General features: G+C 44.4%; 1 protein-coding gene across 4 annotated transcripts in view; it reads left to right on the top strand.

The window, feature by feature from the left end:
* SFMBT2 (Scm like with four mbt domains 2) overlaps window positions 1-19,673 on the top strand; it is a 106,506-nt gene extending 86,833 nt beyond the window's left edge. For all 4 annotated transcript variants that reach the window (XM_068189430.1, XM_068189429.1, XM_068189431.1 and 1 more), the window contains 6 exons: window positions 381-490; window positions 7,407-7,582; window positions 9,010-9,182; window positions 10,901-11,149; window positions 11,293-11,421; window positions 13,418-19,673. In XM_068189430.1, coding sequence (XP_068045531.1) covers window positions 381-490; window positions 7,407-7,582; window positions 9,010-9,182; window positions 10,901-11,149; window positions 11,293-11,421; window positions 13,418-13,558 — 978 coding nt within the window. In that variant the 3' untranslated portion in view covers window positions 13,559-19,673. The remainder of the gene's footprint in view (window positions 1-380; window positions 491-7,406; window positions 7,583-9,009; window positions 9,183-10,900; window positions 11,150-11,292; window positions 11,422-13,417) is intronic.
* Window positions 19,674-19,893: the final 220 nt, after the last annotated feature.

The following is a 19,893-nucleotide window of genomic DNA, read 5'->3' as shown; positions in this document are numbered from 1 at the left end:
TGTACCTGGTTGTGCCTTCAGAACTATTTCTGTTTTCATTTTTTTATTAAACTGGTCCATGATGGATGGGTGCAGTCTGTGGAATCTGCTTTGGGTGAGAGGGTCTGTCACAAAGACAGAATCATTGGTTATCAGATTTTTGGGGTTAAACAGCAGCATTTAATGCAGTTACCTTTTCAAACTCAGGTATTATCTATAATATGGCATCTGTGATCCATTCTGTGACCCCTCCTCCTTTCATCCAGCACTTAACCTGTGCAACCAGGACAGAAACAAGCACCTGCAAGCTGCTCCTGCCTGTGCAGCACCTGGCACCGTATTCAGTGTGGTCAAGGACTACTTTTAAACCCATCATTGTTGTTGGTTTTATCTCCCCATAGGTTCTCAGCATGGTGATCAATGCAGCTTACAAGCCAGGGAGTGTTTTACGAGAACTACAGCTTGTGGAAGACCCTCAGTGGAATTTCCAGGAGGAAACACTTAAAGCAAAGTAAGTCTTCAATGTGTGTTCTTCTATTTGGGAGGTTTCAGAAAGGGAACTGACTAGCGGGAAAAAAAAAAAAAAAGATAAGAGAAGGGGTTTTTTCTATTGTGAGTGTTTTACTTTTCTAATTATCGTTTTGCTTCATTGAATTATTTATTTGACTCATTCCATAGCAACTTCAGAAATGAAATATTCACCTGAACACTTCATTTCTATTGTCTTTCTCCAAGCAGCCATCCAGTTTTTGATGAAGTCAAGTCCTGAGTTTTATGATAAGCTGTTCTTATAAGCTTGGCTATTACTGAATGAACTCAATTCGTGACTTTCTAAATGGAGAAGTATGGCTGCTTTTAAATTAGCGCCTGTCGGGCTAATGCAGAAAAAAATGGTGAGAATGAATGGTACCAAAAAAAGCTCAAACAAATTAGCAGGGACACATTTTTTAGCAGGAGTGTGATTAGGGCAACGTAGTAACAGATCAGAGATTCAGGTCAAGATTTGATGCCTTTCTAGAATATGTTCTTCAATTCTCTTCTAAACAGCACCACAGAATACCTAATTCCTCCTTCCAGCATTAAAATCTACCTGTTTATGTCTTCTTTATTGTAATGGCCACTATAGCTAGGATGTATTTCAACAATTGTTGCCGCTCTGAAAGAGGGGAGTCTCACCTAAGCTCTCTCCGGAGTCCTGAAGAATAATTCTTCCCACTTGAAAATGGATCTCAATAAATACTTCTTTGAAGAAAGCTTTCTTTGTTGACTAATGGTCACCTTGACTTTTTAAGTACTGCAGTTAAATGCAGTGAATCTCACCCTTTGTACTGAACTCTGTAAGTCCTTTTCAAAGAAAAGCAATTTTCTCTTGGTTATTTGATATGAATAGCTGCCAAACACAGCACTGTTGATGGCTACTGTATTTGATCTTTGCCCATGCAGATACTGCAGAGAGTTCATGGTTGAGGGAGGGAGTTGAAAAACTTTTACTCTGTGTACACTTAAACTGCTTTCCTGAAGGAGGACTGCAAACTGAAATGAAAATCTACTAGAAACATCCTGTTTTTAATTTGCTGCTTTCACCCATGTAGAATGTCAGGCTTTTGTGTTTGTTGTGGATGGAAGTCTAAAAGTCAACTTGTTGCATGCAGATTTTCATTTAAAACAGGTCTTTGTCCATGACCTGATTTTCATTGATTCCAGGATCCCACATCTTGTGCTACAAATATCAGATAATTCACTCCTACAGGTACTTAGCAGTTGTGAAATCAAGTTGTAAGGCCCTATATTACTTAACACCCTCTCCTGCAAAGAGCTGAGCTTACAGGCAGTTTTCCTATTAGCAGTATCGTGAGTAGGATTTTGTTGGGGTTTCCCCTTTGAGTGTGGGGATCTGCCTTGTGCAAAAGCAGAAATACCTATTTCTTAAGGCTGCTGCAATCCATATTTCTAATGGGAGACAGCCTGGAAGATGTTTAACTGACGATCCATGATAGTATTTTACATTGCCCCCCCAGTCACCATCCATGTTTGCGTTCCTGTGTGCTGGCTGCCCCGGCGGGGATCCACCTCATCAGGGAGTCAGGCAGCATCTTTCAATTTTGTTAAGCCACAGAATGGATCATCTCAGGCTCAGAGCCCTGACAGCAAGTTTTGAAGTGCCTTCTGAGAGCATCACTTCTCCTCCAGCGTGGCATTGCCCGCTGACTCCTGAGGAGACAAAGCTCATGGGCTGGACAGCGCCTGCTTCCTGCAGCTCTCTGGCTTCTGTGACTGAGCAGTGCTTGGTGGTGGTGCCAGCTTGTCTGTGGGTAATTTGAGGACTTGAGTGCATGGCAGAGGGTTGACATGCCCCAAGACTGTCTGGCTACCCTAGGACTTCTTTTTTCCTTTTTAGTTTGCTTGAGTTGCTCCATACAGAACTTTTGATTGGATTTGATTGTTCAGGAGCAAAAAAGAAAACACAGTCATGAAACCAGATACTGTGGAACATAGAAACAGCACATGACACCTTCCACCAGGTGTGACAGTGCTCCAGAATCTTAAACAAGGATGTGTAATGAGCAACAGAGACCTGCAATGAGCAACTTCCAGCTCCGTGGGCTCTGGATGGTGCCTGTTGCTAAGGATGGCAGCTCCAGAGCCAGCTGTGATGGGACACATCGTGTCACCTTCTTTCTGATGTGAACTGGCACCTCCTTGGATCTTGGCAGTGCTGTTTGTTTGCAGTGCCTGCAGTAGGGTAGAGCAAAGGGATTGGTGAAGAGAAAGCTTCTTTTCCCACTGTCCCAAATGCAAGGTTTGGCACTGCCAGGAATGCATTATCTCGGTCCTGGGGTGGCCTGCGTTTAGTTCACTCTGCTGTCATGAGAGACCACTGTGGAATCAATTACACTCACCTTGCAACAAAGATAAAACAATTAAGATTGTCCAGAGAGATGTGTTTGCAGTGTGTGATGGCAGCTGTTTCCCATCAGCGCTGCTGGCTCCGTGTGAGAAGAGTCAAACCTGATTTATTGGTGATGATGAGTTAGAAATGTCAGGCTTGATCCTCCTGGGTTCCCGTGAGGGCCAGTTGAAGCTGTCGGCATTCAACCCGTATAGTTTTGATGCTCTTAAGTGCAGTGCCTACATCTTGATTTGCCTTCCCAGTTTTACATAAAATGCTTAAGGGACTTCATGCTTTTCAAGGGTTTTCATTTCTGAGGGCTGATAATGGGGCTGTTTGGATTTACCCATTTTTGCAGGACTTTGGATGTAAACAAAAGCAGTGTGTGCAGAAGGTTGTCTCCTGGGTTTTGTATGAAGCCCAGTTTATCAAAACAATAAAGATGAGTATTCCTGGACACCTTCATTACATGAAATCCTGAGAGCTGCTCAAATCCAGTAGCTAAACTCCAGGAATATTTACCCCTATGCCAGACATCATTGCTTATTTATGAGGCTGCATTTCAAAGAAAGCCTTTTCACTGCAGCTGCTTTGTAGAAGAGTGCCTTTAACTTGTGATAAGTGAGGGTGAGGTGTTTGAAATGTTCTTTGCCTCAGCCTTTGCTAGTGAGGGTTTGCTCTCAGGCTTCCCAGGGCCCTGATCCTGTTTGAGGGAGAGAAGTGTTACCCACAGTAGGTGGAAAGGAATCTAAAAACACTGGATGTGCACGAGTGCATGGGAGCAGTTGGGATGCACCCAGCTCTTCTTGGGAGAACTGGCCAATGTCTTTGCAAGGCCGCTTGCTGGCGTGTTTGGAAGCTGATGAGGATGAGGGAAGGATCCTAATTTTTGGAAAAAGGCAGTTATCACACCCCTCCTTAGGAAGGGCAAGAAGGAGGATCCAAGTAACTACAGGCTGTCAGCTTAACTTTCCTGGAAAGGTTATTAGCCAGGTCCTCTTGGAAGGCATTTTTGAGAACATGCAGAACCAGTAGGGGACTGGCAAGAAGCAAAGGGCGAGTTGTGCCTGATGTGATGAGGTAACTGGTTTGGCGTTGAAGAAGAAAAAGTGGACATTAATTTGTGTTCATTTTGAGCAAGGCTTTCCAAACCAGGATCAGTGGAATGACTTAAACCTTTTTTTTTCTGTAATCAGCAGAATTAATGAGATAAGGCCTTACAACCAGAGCATTCCAGTGCCCTTCCTGAATCCTGTGTTCAAGAGTACAAAATGCCACTGATTATATAGCTTTGAAGGAAGTTAACTTCTTATGTTTGGCAGACATTAAGGTAGACAGACAAAAGGAGTTTTCAGTCCCCAGAAAGGATGTTGAGACTTTTATCTACTCAGTTGTTCAAATTAGTCTCAAGAAATGTTGGAACGCCTTAGAATGGGACTTCTGAATATGAAGTTCTCAATGTTCTTGCTGTCTGAAGTTTTTCAGCACAAGACTTTCAGTGTCATCACACAGCAGTCCCTAACTGGAGCTTCTGGAAGGCACTGTGTTCTCATGAACCTCTAATCTATTTTAAGGCGCTTCAGCAGAAGAATTCTATTGCAAAGCGCTGTTCATTTAATATTTTGCTCATGGATCAGCAAGTTATTTTTCATGGAAATAGTTCCAGCCTTAAGGTTTTCTCTGAGTTTGAGATCTGAGGGCAGAGAAGGGGGAAGAGGAAAGAAAAATTCTTTTGGTTTTAGCTGAAAAATCTGTTTTTTTAAAAAAGAACAGTGATTTCTAAGAAAACCAAAAATACTATCCTTGACATAGCAATTTTCCAAGTCTCCAATACTGCCGTGCTGTGCATGCAGATACTTGCTGCTTGCACGTGATTGAGAAGATAGGAGCCCTGATATAAAAACATAAATAGGAGCATCAGTAGCTGGTGACTTCTTGAGAGATGCTAATGGAAATGGTTTTCTGACAAAGGAGCTCCTTCCACATGGCTGTCCTAGAAACAGCTCAGATTACATTTGGTGGTGCCTGTGTTAAAAATCTTTAGTGTGTGAGGAATATGGAAAATATTAGTAGAACTTGGTTTATAGTTGAAAGCGGTGCTGCCAAGACCAAAATGATGTAAAAAATATTGCTGTGGCCAGTACTAACACCTTGGGTTATTGAGACTGATTGCTGCAGTCATGGAGATCTCCATTTTGCCATCCTCTCTGTTAATTAAAATGTGTGTTGCATTCAAAGCAGATGATGAAATCAGTCAGTTGTTCATTTTCCTAGTTTCATCTTTTCCTTTCAGCAGGCACTGTAGTACAATGGGTCCTTCCTGGGCAGCCAAACACAATAGGAAGCACACAGTTAGAAAAAGTCAGCCATCCTTGAATAATACCCATCAGGCAGCTTTCTTAGCTTATAAGAAAGAAGATCAAGAGGCAATTTGATTAGAGTGCTTTTGCAGGGAAACAAAACCAGATGCAGTCTTTTCATCCTAGTGGTGAAAGTCAGAACAAGGACAAATAAATGTGAGTTAAATTCAGTTGCATCCAGACATAAAATGAGGTGTAGGTACAGGTGCTCCCTGTGCCATGATTCTTCCAGTGTGGAGACCCTCGAGGCTGGTGCTTGTCTGGAAGTGCTGGTTTAGTCCAAGCAGAGTTCTTTGGGTCCAGGTGAAAGCAGCACAGTGAAATCCTGCAGCCTGTCTCTGAGAGCAGACTCACTGACCAAACCATCCAGGCTGTCGTTAAACTTAATGCCTCCTGGAGAAGTAATAAGTGCCGGAGTCTTTTCAAACACATTGAAAAGAAATATAAAACTTCTATAAGTAGATGCATTTAAATGCCTGTGGCATTTAGTGGTTTTGGTATTAGGTATTGCCAAACCCTGCTCAGCCAGCCTGCCTTTGCAGCTGTTTCATAGGGAAGCTGGGATCATAACAGTGCTCTGTACCTGAAAGGAGCACTTTTCCCTTTTACTTCATCTGTCCAGGTCTTCAAGGGTGTGTGAAAATTTGGCTCATTAAGTCATTCATGCATTCAGGTGAATGCATCCAGGATTGTCTTGGCACCAAAAGGGGTATCAGAGCCTGGCACCTTGCAGGAATGCTCCTTCAGGTTTTATGCTGAGGTGATAATTTGGATTGCAACCTGAGGATGGTTGGACTGGGCTGTTCTCAGACCCAGGTTTCACTTGGGTTTCCCCTTTACAACACTTCATGTGCCACAGTTTCAAACCTTTTCCCACATCCCTTTGCTCAGAAACAGCTGTCTGAATGTTTTAACTCTCTGGTCACATCTTTATTTCACCACCTCCTCTTCCTCTCCCATATCTATCAGCAGCTGCTAGGAACCTGCAGATCTTAATACACTGACAAATGCTTTGTTTCATTTTTCCTGGTGACTGTATCTTTGTCTTTCCTTTCCTCCCATCCAGTAATCTTTCTTCCACTGTTGTTCCCTCTTTTTCTTTCGTTATGTGTTACTTTTCCCTCCTCTGAGCACATTTGTAGTGCCAGCACCGGGCTCTGGTGCAGTTGTTTCTCATGTTGCATTCCTCAGGATGCGTAAGAGGTGTTTTAAAAACCTTATCTCACTGTTTACAACAGCTTGCTGCTGCTGTTTAATAAATTACAGGGATAATTGGTTTTCCAGGGTTCACATCTACAGTGTAGTACAGCAGGGATGTAACTGTATCTTTCTCAGCCATTTATCGCTCAGAAACACTTCATAAGAAACACCGAAATAAATGTTTCAGTGGCGTAGCAAATTTAAGACAAACCTTTCATTGCAGGTTTCTGCTTCAAGCATTCCCTGTAGGAATCAGGTTTTAGGGCCCATTGCTGCAGCCCTGTTAAATAACTCCAGAGACTCCTGATGAGTTCCTCAGGTTTTGTAGTGCCCACGTCTCAGAGTGGTGAAGTCATCTGGTCCCGGGGTGGCAGAGATAGTTGTTTCACCTGGATACTTCTTCACAGTGACAGTGTCCTGATAGCCACAGCTGGCACCACGAGTCTTGGGGATTGTTGGGAGCTGGAACATGATATGGGAGCAGGAAAGACGGCAGTGGAGAAAACCAAAAGTAGACTGGGGCTTAGAGAGTTTAGTACAGGCACAGGGTGGTGGCCAGAAAGCTCTGCAAGGTGTATAAGCATCTGATCATGGCTCAATATATGAAGAAAGACTGCATCCCTCTCCCAAAACCTTTGCATTAGTTCACAATAAGGACTTGCTGTCCTGTGTAGTATCCTCACCAAGCCCACTGAGATTTTTTTCCTACCCTTGGCATATTTACAGATATATCCAGTGTGCTCATAGATTCATTCCCAAATCATGTCCACACCTTCAATTTATTTCACCCTTTCCTTCCTTGAGTCCATCTGAAATGGAGCCACTAAAAAAATTAGACTTGTTCTGCCTGCATTCTCAAGAGAGACACTCTTCCAGAAGTCCCTGGGGAGGATCTCTCCCTGGCAGAGGAGAGTCTGGTCTGCAGCACCACAGGATTTTCCTGGATGGGTGACGTGGGGTCCTGTACTCCTCCCTAGGTACAGGGGGAAGACGTACAGGGCGACCGTGAAGATCGTGCGGACGTCAGACCAGGTGGCAGATTTCTGCAGGAGGGTCTGTGCCAAGCTTGAGTGCTGCCCCAACCTCTTCAGCCCTGTGCTGGTGGCCGAAGTCTGCCCTGAGAACTGCTCCATCCACACCAAAACCAAGTACAGTGAGTATTGGAAAAATGCCTCTTGGTGCTGGCTGGGAACCAGAGAAGTGGGAGATGGTGTGTGGTGAAGAACAGGATTTGTGTGATATGTTCATACTGATGAGGATTCATCTCATCTAGGAGCAGTTATTTAATCCTGAGACCACCATAGGTTCCCTTAGAATCTTGTACTGGAAAACTATCCCCATCACTCCATCCTAATACATCTGTTTGAACGTCATCACTTTTTGGGAGTCTTGAATTTTCTTCATATCTAAAGTTAACATGAGGAGCACGTAAAAGAAACCTGCAGTGGGAAGCTGAGATTTTAACTTGCTACATCTGAGACAGCTTTGTTAGGTGGGATGAATCCTCTTGCTAAAGAGTTTCTGGCATACACACCAGCACAGGCCAGAACCACAGTGCTGAGGTGCTGGAAGATTTGAACACTGACTCTCTGCTCAGAGTGTTTAATATTTAAACATGACCATGCCTGTTCAGGAAGGCTGTTGTTAGTGTTCAGTGCTTTTTGTTGTCAATATTGCTGGTATTATTGGCTTTTAAACAGGACAGGAAAGTGGAAGTGAGCGGAACCTTTTTTGCAACAAAGGTTGCAAAAAGCAGTGTAATTGATCTAAAGCAAGTCTCCTGAGTTTGGTGCCAGTAGAAGGAGGAATGCACTCGGGGATACTGAGACCCTTGGGGATAGGTTTCTGTAGAAATCTACTCCTGAGCTGGAGTCCTGGCTCCCACTGGTAGCAAATGGAGAGCTGGGGAAGCTCCAGCTGAGGTTGTCCCATTTCAAAGTTGATGGTTTATGTGACTGGATTAATTTTTCCTCAGAACTCCATTGATTTGCTGGAAGGTTCAGTTCAGTTATGAACTTTGCCATGGGTGCCAAGGGCCATTTTAGTTGTCCTGGGATACCCTTGCTGGTCAAGGACAGTGTCTTTCATCCCCAGAGTGTGCCAAAAGGCATTTAATATAAGCATTTAATGTAAGGTCAGAGAATTCTCATGTCCTCAATTTCAACCCAGACCACAAAATAGGTAAAAGCAATAATAACCCATTCCTTTGTACATGACTGAGGCTAGCTGGCCCTCTTCCCTCTCTGCTGAAAACTTCAGCAACTTTACCTCACACAGAACTGCACTGGAACTTGTTGGCCCCTTTCCCTCCAAATCACTGCTCAGCTCTGCCTAAACACATTGTTAAATTCTGAAGTCTTCATTCATCATCAATAAATCTGGATACATAAGAGCTGTAACACTCTGTGCTAGTCCAACATGACTTATTTATGCTGTACCTTTCTTTTTTTCCAAATCAATGTATTTTAAAGTTTAAATTGCACTTAGAGTGCAGTCCTGAGCCTGTAGCAAGGAGCAAGCCAAGGTTCCCTTCTTTGGGTGGTTAAAGTTTTTAATGGGCATTGTGCTTCATTTCTCCAGCTTATTATTATGGGAAGAGGAAAAAAATCATTAAGCCACCAATTGGGGAAAATAACAACATGAAAAGTGGCCATGTCAAGCCAGCCAGACGCAGAAAGAGGCGGAAATCCATCTTTGTGCAGAAGAAAAGGAGATCATCAGCTGTGGATTCAAATGCTGCAGGCTCTGCAGAGGTTTGTGTCACACTGGATAAATCAGCAAAAACCCCTTGATGCCTTCTCCTTGTCCCTCATTCTGCATTTTCCGTTTGAGTGCATTCTCAGCACACCTGAACACTTCCACTTTCTATTTTGGATCCTTCCTTGCTGCTCTGTTCTTCTAAGATCAGACTGGTTTTACTGGGGCACTTGGGGGATTTTTACCTTGTCGATTTCAGAGGTAGCAAGCAGGTTTTTTGTTACCAACTTCCCAATGTTCACTGGCTGACATGCTGCCTATTACCTCATTATTTTATTTCCTTCCTTAAAATCAGGCAGATGAGCCTGTTGGATGCTTTGCACAGCATTTAGCAGAGTGAAGGAGCTCTGTGATCCATGTCTAAGATCTCCAGGTATTGTAATAAATAATAATAGCTCATAGCCATAGTGATTTCAAGGAATTTTATTTTTTTCATTAACTATTCCTAATATTTTTGGCTCACAACATCAAGTCTTAGGATTCAAGCAAATGGTTTGTGTCCCAAATAAATGGAATTTGCGGGCTCAGTCTTTCCAGTCTGCTGTGTGATACAACAGGGTCTGCGCCTCACCAAAGATTCATGTCCAAATTAAACCTGGAATAGACTTAGTTCTGTGTGGGCTGTTTGCTGGGGGCTTTTCCCATGGTGGCAATAACAGAGCTCATGTGTGGTTTCACTTCCTCAGCTGAGTGCCAGTGATTGCTGCTTTGTGCAATGTGAAATAAAATTGGTTTACTTAAATTCCCTCTTACTTCAGCTAGAGTAGGTTATTTTATTCAGCTTTCAGTTGATTGCCTGCATCTTCATGGCTTGGTCCTCATTTAGGTGTAGTTCTGCTTCATTTCCTTAGATTATACCTGCTTCAAAGGAACTTAAACTTACGTTAAACCTAAATCAACCATTAGCCAAGTTTTTCAGCCTTTCAGCCAATACAGCTATCTTTGTCTAAATTGCTCTTCCACTCAAGACCTGACCATATGGCTTTGGGTGCCTGCTCACACTTGGATCAGAGATAAGCTGTCAAAGCCATTTGGGCAAGTTATATATATATAAAAAGTTCAAAATGCACAGTTTCCATCAGTTGGTGAGTGCCTTTAAGCCTTGTGTGACAGAAGTAACAAGGATCTGGTGGAGCTTTGGGCTTCACCTCCAGCAGTTCAGTGTTGGGCTGAAAGCAGGGAAATCTGGGTTAAATCCTCTGTCCTTTTGCAGTAATGCCACTAAAAGAGTGCAATCTTGAACATCTAGACATTTTCAAAAGGCAGTGAAATTTCCCTTTTTTCAGGAGCAATAACACCCAAACCAGTTTGAAGCAATGTTAATCAAGCCTGTTTCTGATTTTATTTCATCTCAGTCAACCTGAATTTCATTTTATCCTATTAGTATTTTCCATTTCTCCTCCTGCGCATCCGCAGCGCCACAAGTTTTCAGACACCAGCCCAAGAGAGGAACATTTCATGCCAGATGAGTTATTGCTGCTGACCTTTAGTTGGGAGGAGAAAAATAATTTCCTACATGTAATTTTTTTTTCTTCTGCATTTTGTAACCTAAACCTAAATTGAGGGCTAATTCACTTAGCGCTGTAATGGAAACAAGGTAATCCAGTTAAAATAAATGCTACCCCGGACCAGCACAGCCGTGGGAATGCAGGCTGACCCCGTGCCTTTGGATCTGCTGCTGTGTCCACCTCCTGGATGCTGTTTGTGCGTGCAGGAGAGCGAGGAGGACGAGCCGGACGCGATGGAGGACGAGACGGGCAGCGAGGAGACGAGCTCGGAGCTGCGCGATGACCAGACGGACACGTCCTCGGCCGAGGTGCCCTCTGCCCGGCCCCGGCGAGCGGTCACCCTCCGGAGCAGCACTGAGCTGGACAGGCCTCCTCCCACGGAGAGAGCCCGCCGGAGCCGCAGGCCCCAGCCCCACTCCTGCAGCGAGGCAGAGAAGGGCACGCCACCCAAGGAAGTGAGTGTGTCCCATTTCATAGCACGATTCCTCCTAAATCAACCTTCAGTGCCAAACTTTGCTGGTCTTAGGAGGGCATCCCCACCCTTATTCTCCACAGGATGCTTTATGAAAACCTTGCTTTGTTATTTTTTTCCTCACAGGAAGTTAAGCAAGAAGAGGAAGAGAAGCTCGTCCTGGACAGTAACCCACTGGAGTGGACTGTGACTGATGTTGTGAGGTTTATTAAACTCACCGACTGTGCACCCCTTGCCAAAATATTTCAGGAGCAGGTAGAAGTCCTTTTGTCACTTGTCCCTTTGTGTCTGTGGTGCCTCTTCATTTTACAGGACATCCCACCTTGCTGGCTGGGCTTGGGGCTTTGGTACAGAGACTGTGACCAGACTTCAGGTCCATCAGGCCAAGTTATAACACCAATTTTGGCAAGGCATGAAAACCCTTAGAAACTTGAGTCAGAGCCTTGCCAGTTCCTCAGAGAGTCCAGAAACTCAACAGCCTTGTGAAAAACCCTTGTGGAAAGCAGGAGGTTTAGTCCTTTCATGCCGAGGTCCATGGTGCCATACTGATGTCCATAGGTAGGAACCTCAGTGTAAAAGCAGATCGTGGTTACCTGGTACATTCCAGGCTTTACCACATGGGTTCCATCCTGTTCTAAAATACTGGCCTGGGAAGCAAAAAAGTGCTGCTTGAAGCCCAAACTGGCTGTCTAAATTTTGCCATTAATACCTAGATGTCCAAAGTGTGTAGACACCTAATTCCTAACTACGTTCCTCTGAGGATCTGCCAGTCAGGCCTTGGATGACCTAAATTTAGGAGATGCCAGCCTTCTGCCCATTAAGCAGATAGGTTTGCAGGAGCAGAAGCCAGTGTTCTTCATCTCAAGCCTGTGTGAATGTGTACAATTTATGTGGAAAGAGCCATTCCTTGGCAAATGAGTCACAGCCACTGCTGAGGGTAAAGGGCAGCATTAACAAGCCATAATTAGGAAGAAGCAAGTGTGGTTAATTGGTCAGTGGTGTGGCCAGCTGCTCATTGAACTATCTCTGATTCTTCACCATGGGTGACTCCAGCTGCTGTGGCTGGGAAAAGGTGGAGGGTGAGTCTGGAGCAAGTGCAACTCCCCAGAGCAGGATGCTGCAGCTGCTGTGTCACAGCGAGCTCCAACCATTTGTTAACCAGCCTGGAGCAACGCCAGGGCTTGGAAGCCAACCCTGTCTCTCCTTTGCCAGAGAGTTTTACAGTGGCTTGAATCAAACACTGATGACTGGAGCTTTTCCTTGTGAAGCCCTGGTGCAGTGGTCCGTGCCATCAACCTTCAGTGGAGGATGGACCTGAGCTGTGGACAGTCTGATCAAAGCAGCACTTCAGGTGTCTAAATCCTCCTTGTGTTCAATGCTGCCTATTCAGGGCTGTCCTGGGGAGTTTATGTTGTCTGTGAGTTGTTGTGCATAGACTCTGATGCTCCCTAAAGGGTAAAAAGCAGTTTTGTGGCCTGATCATTTCAGTCCTTTAAAGAATAAAGAGAACTTGAGCTCTTTACCAAGAAGAGGATCATAAAGCCAACAGAGGTTCCCAATGAAATTGCTCACCCGAGGTGCTGGTTCATGGAGTTTGGTGCACAGTTATGCTTGAGGGAAAGATAAGACCTGCAGAGGTTCTTTCCAGCCTACACCATTCTGGGGCTGTGGGATATTAGAGATTGCAAGAGCTTTTGGTGGTCCAGGCCCCTCTGTTGGTCATTCAGCAGTGGAACAAGACAGGTCCTGGGTGTACCTGGGTACAGGGCATGGAGTAAGGCAGACATAAACCTGTGCTGAGCAAATCGTGGGTCAGAGTAGATTGGAAAAGGGTCTGACTTGGCAGTGGGACCAGCATCAGTTTCTCCATTCAGCTGCCTCCTGTGTCTCCTGGTGTCTCTCTGCAGCCTGCCCCTTGTTTCAGTTCCTCAGGCATGAAATGGACTGATCAGATCTCTGTGGACTCCACAGAGATTCTTTAGGTGATCCCTCATTTCAGCAGCTGGGAGGCTTTTTCCAAGCTGGAGGTTAAGGTGAGAACCTATGAAGAGACACTAGACAACTTCTGAAAAATCATGTTGTATCTCAGGGAAAGGAGATATGGGCAGTGTCAAAGTGGGAGAAAAAAGCAGAGGATAAAAGAATTTAATTTTTAGGACAAACTGCCCTTTTTGTTCCTCTAATCTTGCTTATGCATTCTGCCCTCCAGAGTCCAGAAACAAAACCTTTTTCCCTGTGTTTCTTTCCCCAGGACATCGATGGCCAGGCCCTCCTGTTGCTGACACTGCCCACGGTGCAGGAGTGCATGGAGCTGAAGCTGGGTCCAGCCATCAAACTGTGCCACCAGATCGAGAGAGTAAAAGTTGCTTTCTATGCACAATATGCCAACTGACTGCACTTCTACATTCCTTCCTGTCCCCCTCCTTGTTCCCTGTCTTTTTTACCACTACAGCTTGTTCAAGGGGTTTTATTCCCCCATATCCTTTTTCTTTTCTGAGAACAATTGGAATTGGAAGCCCTGGGAGCAATCTGTAGGGGGAAGAAAAAACAAACACAAAAAGAAACAAGCTACAAATGGACCTAACTTTTCTGTACTTGTAAAGCACATGGAAAGACTGCTGGCATCTCTCCTCATGAGCCTCTCCAGCCCATTGCCCAGTGGTGCAAGGCCAGCACGGATCAGGTGCTTTGTCACCAAACCAAACCTACCAGTGGCAGACACATTCCCAAGGAGAAGGGTCAAGATGTTTCCAGGTGGTCTTGGTTTGTCTAGGACAGTTTCTGGACATGAACATTTCTTTTAGACAGCTCTGACACTCTTCTTTCATATTGAAATATAAGTCATCGTTTGTAGCATTACCTGGAGTTTAACTGCAAGTTTGATCTTGGTGATCATTGTTGGTTTTTCTGTTTTTCCTTCTGCCTCTCTGGTTTTACAAAAGGAAAAAGTGTTAACACCAGGCATATGATGGTTATTCCTGACTGAATTTTGAAAGGGGACTCAACCCATTGTCTCTGTGATATCAGACAAAATTGCAGTGGACTGACAGGGGTGACACAAGACCTGGTGGGGCAGCAGCACATCCTGAGCCATGCTGGCTCTGCACAATCAGCTGAATATCTCAGTGATGGGATCTGTACAATGCTCCATTCTTTACAGGAACATGAAGGCTTTCATAGTCAAAATCTTAACTCTTAAATCCAAGTCAATTTAAAGGCCTGTCTTTGAGCCATATGGTGACAGCAGACGGGGACCAGAGATTCCTGCTGACCCCTGTGCTCAGAAGAACTTACTGACCAACACCAGGCTGCAGCTGCTGCATTTTCCTTCACTGGTTTCCTTCTTAAATTCTTTGGAGAAGAAGGGGGACCTTCACATATAAATACTCTGGAATACATCCAGATCTTGCTCAGAAGGTGTTTTAGGCCAGAAGCATTGACTCTGCCATGCCTCACTTGGGAATTCCTAGCTTGCCTTTCAGCAAGTTTCCTGATTTGTCACTGAGGAATGGGATTGGTGCAACTGCTGCAGGCTGGACCAGATGCTGAGACTTCATCAGAAATGTTCTTACATGGGAGATGAGCAGGACTGGATCTGTTCTCAGCTGTTGCTTTGTTCTGAAGATCTTCTTCAAGTTTTAATCGGTTCAAGGCAGTATTAGTTGCCTCTGCATCAAATGCTGGGGTTTTGTTCTTAGAAATCCAGAAACAGGGTTCTGTAGTGGCGCAGATATTTAAAAAACTGGGGTTTAGACTGCGTTTCCTGCTGACAGTAGCAGTGAAATGTGTCAGCAACCGATTTGATAACTACTTTGGATCCCTCTCAGGGTCCCCTGAAAGTGTTGCTCAGTGTTTGGTCTCTGCAGACAGAAGGGTTGCGCCCAGCAAAGTGAGAGAACAGCTGAGAAAATCAGGGAGGCTGCTTCTCCCAGCTCCTCCTCACTTCAGCCCAGTCCTGGTGTTGAATCTGTCAGCAGGAGACAGCTCCTGGGAGGATTCTGTCAGGAAAACTGGCACGGGGACATTCCAAGGAAGAGAAGCAGAAAGGCTGTTTGCTAAACAGCATCCCAGCACTGATCCTTTACTCGTCAAATCCAGCTTCTTCTGCTGCTCTGATGTTCTTGGAGTTTCTGGCCTCTGGGATTTGTCAGAGACATTTCATGCCTTCTGGGATACACTGCAAAAATGTCATTTTTTGTCTCCATCAGCCTTTTAACTGTAGATATTCCTATGGCAGCTAATTCCTTGTGGAGGCATGACTGGGGAGCAGACACACACAGACTCTGAGAGCAACTAGCTCTAGTGCTGGCCAGTCAAGGAATGGATGAAGCATTGAGCTAAAAACATGGGAATCTTTACTGCTTTCAGGGAAGCTAAATCATATTCAAAACTCGAACTATTAAACAACAAAAAAAAAGTTTTAATTTTATCTTGCGCCAACTCTTTTATTTCTGCAGATTTCTCTTTCCTCACTATTTGTCTTTCACTTTATTGTTCTTCAGTGTTGCCTCATTTATCACTTTCTGTCCTCTCAGAGAAGTTGATAACCTGAAATCTTTATGCTAAAATTACCTTGGGTGGTAAATGCTTTGCTGTTTCTTTTTAGTCTGCAGGTTGGGAAGAGATACAGGATTGGGGTATTGTTGTCTGTTGCATTGGTTGCTTTCCAGAAAAGCTGGAGCTAACTTCTTGGGCCATTTCTTACACAAGTGGAGAATGAGTGGTGTGGAGTTTAACTGGACAATATGCTCAGATTGAACAGATATCAGAAGGAACTAATTACTCTTGCCTGGACTTCATTTCAGTTCTGGAACATCAATAAAGCTTTGGAGTAATGTACTTCAAAGGAGATGATGGAAATCCAATCTTGCTGGGGTAAAATGCCACTTAACTTTGCAGTGTAGAAGTGCAAGCCACTGTAAGTTTGTGGGATTTTTTGTTCCAGACCTGATTGATTCTAAGTTAAATTCAGAGCTGCTGCAGTTTCACAGGTGCATTAATGACAGTGGTGAAGCCACATCTCCCTCCCCATTCTGAATTTGGCATCCAGGCCTGAAGTTTGTTGTGTTACCAGCTGCAAAAGGCCAGTGCTGTGAAGTGCTGAGCTCATGGTTATCCCAAGCCAGTGCCAAGGGCTGGGGAGCAGCCCTGCTGTTCTTTCTGGGCTGTTGGATGCTGACCTTCAGCATACTGACACAGACACTTGGCTCCCACAGGAAGGCTGTGCTGGTGTTACTGGGCTCTCTTCGGGCACAGGACCAAAGATGGGCATTCTTGGAACTAAAATAGAGGGCTGAAGAGTGTATGGTGCCTGCTCATCTTTATCTGCACTGGCTTCTTTGGAGCTTGCAGTCAGTCAGGCTGAACAAATCCATGGGCAGGTCCCCACTCCCTTCACAACCCTTACCTTGGCAGAATCAGCCAATTCCCTCTTTTCAGACCCAAAGCGTCCATCTCTGAAATAGGATTAAATCATTAACTTTAGGAATGTCCATGATTTCCTGGTTGGTTGACCTGCCTTCCTCCTGCTGTCATGGATGCTCTTCAAAAAAAAATGATCTTTGAATTCAGGGCTTTTCTTCCTTTTTCAGCTCACAAACACAGCTGCCAGGATGACCAAACCCTGGCTTTTCCTACCTCTCAGAGCACAAAGGCTTTTCAGCTCTAGGAGGATTTCAGTGTTTACAGCTCTTTTGTGTTATCCATATTCCATAACCCTTGATAGTTTGGTCCTGCTGGGTGCAGAAACCTCCTGAAAATGCTGTGTGCCCTCAGAAAACACCAAAATCCAGGTACACCCTGTCCTTAGTGAAGTACTCAGTCGATGCATGTCCTAGCTGAGATGTCCTGACCCGTCCTGACAGATGTATTTGGATGCCGGCTGGGATTTAAAAAGTTTCTCAGTGGGACACCCAAACTCCTTTGTTTTACTCTGGGCAAACAGCTAATTTGCCTTAAACTGGAAGGTGACCATTCCTTGGCTTTAACCTTCAGCCTGTTGCAGTCCCAGTTGTGTGGTGTCCCCATCTCAGCCTTTTGAAGGCAAACCAGGCAATGTTGGGCTGCCATGATCAACATTTAGTCACCTCAAAGCCTGCCTTGGTCTTTTGAGGGCACAAAAATCAAATTTGGCAGAGCTGCTGTGCCATCTCAATGTTTCAGAAGCTCTGTACAATCAGGGCACTTCAAATACTCTGTGCTTTTCTGGTGCAGTGCATCTGGAGAGCGATGAACTCGGAGCGTTCCTCTCGTTTCCAAATTCAAGTGCCAAAAGAGAACAACATGCTGCAACTGAACACCATTAAAACCAGCTTTATTATGCGTGGATAAATACAGTCCCAAGGGCTCCATTTTGGTGCTAAGATATGTCACGCTGTATTTTCCTTTGCTTGGGATTGCAAAGCTGATTCCTTACTCCAGGAGATATTTTCTGTAATCTGCAACATCTTGAATATTAGATTTTTTTTTTTCTTATGACCATACACTTTTTAATTTGGATGCACTCAACAAATATACTCCTTCACCCACAATCCTGGGTGTTTTGGAGGTGTTTTATACAGTATATTTATGTAAAAATTCTTTCAAAATGTGGATGCATGTATATTTTCCCCTCAACAATATTCTTTATCAGATCAGCTGATGCAGAACTAAAGGAATCTGTTACTCAGGATTTGATCCAGAAATAACTGAGGTTAGTGTTAGGGCCCTCATGACGTGTGGGCTGTGGGACCAATTCTTCACCAGTTTCTCTCACATAGAAGTCAAAAAGTCTGCACCTAATTAACAGAAAATTTAAATGCCTCCTTCTCCTAGCAGGCAGGAATGCAGCTGCAGTCTGTCAGACTTCAAGAGAGAGGGCTTGTGTCCTTAGGTGCTCATGAACTCCCTGTAAAGGAGCAGAAGCCTTTAATGGTCTCATTTATTCTTTGGTACAGTACTCCAGCAAGAAGTGTAAATGGTGTTAATGGCTGCATACAGAATATGAGCCGGTCATCAAAGATGAAAATTTTATAGCCCAGCAGTGCTTTAAATGTCAGCTGTCCTGCAGAAAAAGAGTGTTTTTGCAGTGATTTGGTGCCATGGACAGTAATTCTCTTGGAGAAGCACAAACCTGGGTCCTAGTTACAAATACTTGTGGCCTTTCTCCTTTTTTAGTCTATCATGTTAATTTTTGCAGTGAAAAAGGTAAGTCTTGATCACTGCCAAGGATGTGGGAGAGGGGAGACAGGGCTTCAAGAGGAGGGAGCCTGGAATTCTGGACTTGAGTTGTCTTAGTGGACAGGGACTTCTCAGAAGAGAAGCACAGCTGGGGTCTGTGAGATCATCCCTGAAAGCTTTTCTTTTTCACAGCAGAGATGGTTTTTGAGTCCCAGCAGGGGCCAGGTGAGAGGAGGGAAAGAAGCTGGCAATAGACTCAAAAGCTACAGTGCTGAAAGGTTCTAATTTTGTTTTCCCAGTGGAGTTAGAGAAGTCTGATATCCCTAGGCCCATTGGCTGGATAGGAGGGAAAATCAGTCTTTTTTCATTGTACCCAACTCCTGTGTGTCTTCTGGAGTTTGGGGGCTGAAGACTCTCCTCTTGCACCTTCCAGACCTCCATAGGAAATACCTAAAGGCTAAAACTTGAGCTCTCTCCCACAGGAAAAGGTGACATTGCCCTGGGTTCAGGTTGTGGATATACAGAACCCTCTGCTTTGTGTTGTGATGTGACAGGATGAAAATGCTCATTCCCAGGGCACCCCACCAGCTTCTCGTTGCTCCAGCCTCACTGGAGATTATGGACATACAAATGTCCGTAATTTATACATGGTAAATGTGTGCATTCCATTTCCCAGTCCCTGTTCTGCCAAACCTGGTCAGGATGTGCCAAGTTGTTCCAGCAGCCTTCACCTTCAGGGACCTGCTTTCTGGAAAACACTCACCTGGGGAATGGTACCATGACATTTTCACATGCACAGGCAGGGGTGTCCTGTGTGTTCCAAGTGAGGTGAAAGTCTCAAATGCAGCCTTAGAAGGGAGTTGAGTCTTTTCATGTGCCTTGTGTAGGACAAGGCAAGCACTTAAACCCTCCTGTCTCTCCTGGAGCAGCAGGAATTGGCTCCACAGCCAGCAGTTACGCTCCATTCGTGGTGGTGCATGTTGGAAAACTTTGAATTGTTCTGCATTCCAGTTTGTACTGAAGGTTTTGACTCCAAGTTTGTGTACATAACCCCTTTGGTGTGTTGATACATATGTGTGTATATATATATGTATATATATGTGGGTGTATATGTATGTGTATATATATACATATAAATCAGTCAATGCTGTTGTTTTTACTTTTTCAAGTTCCCAGGGCGAAGGGCATGTTGTCAGTTTGCTGTAAGATTCTATTCTGTATATATGTTTCCATGTAAATAAGTGAAAATCTATATTCAGAGTTATATTTTAATTTTTATTCAGAATGAAATCCCTTTTTACTTGAAACAGTTGTAAGCCACGTTGTTAATAAAGTAACAATAAGTCATATATCTCTCCAGGCTGTTTTTTTTTTTTTTTGTTTGTTTGACAGGGCTTTGATGTATCTGTGTGTCCAAGCTGCCTGGGATCAGTTTTGCCTTCAGTGAGCCCCCAGTCTTCCAGAGGTACAACACGGCCTCCCTGGCTCAGCCCTCTGTAGATGCCAGGCTGAATAGTTTGGGTTTACGCTTCTTGAAGTTCTTCCAGAAGCAGGACATGAAACAAGAAA

Source organism: Anomalospiza imberbis, chromosome 5 (assembly GCF_031753505.1).
Source record: "Anomalospiza imberbis isolate Cuckoo-Finch-1a 21T00152 chromosome 5, ASM3175350v1, whole genome shotgun sequence".
NCBI lineage: Eukaryota > Metazoa > Chordata > Aves > Passeriformes > Viduidae > Anomalospiza > Anomalospiza imberbis.
The sequence above is the reverse complement of the archived record's forward strand: the minus strand, read 5'-3'. Positions and strand labels throughout refer to the sequence as shown.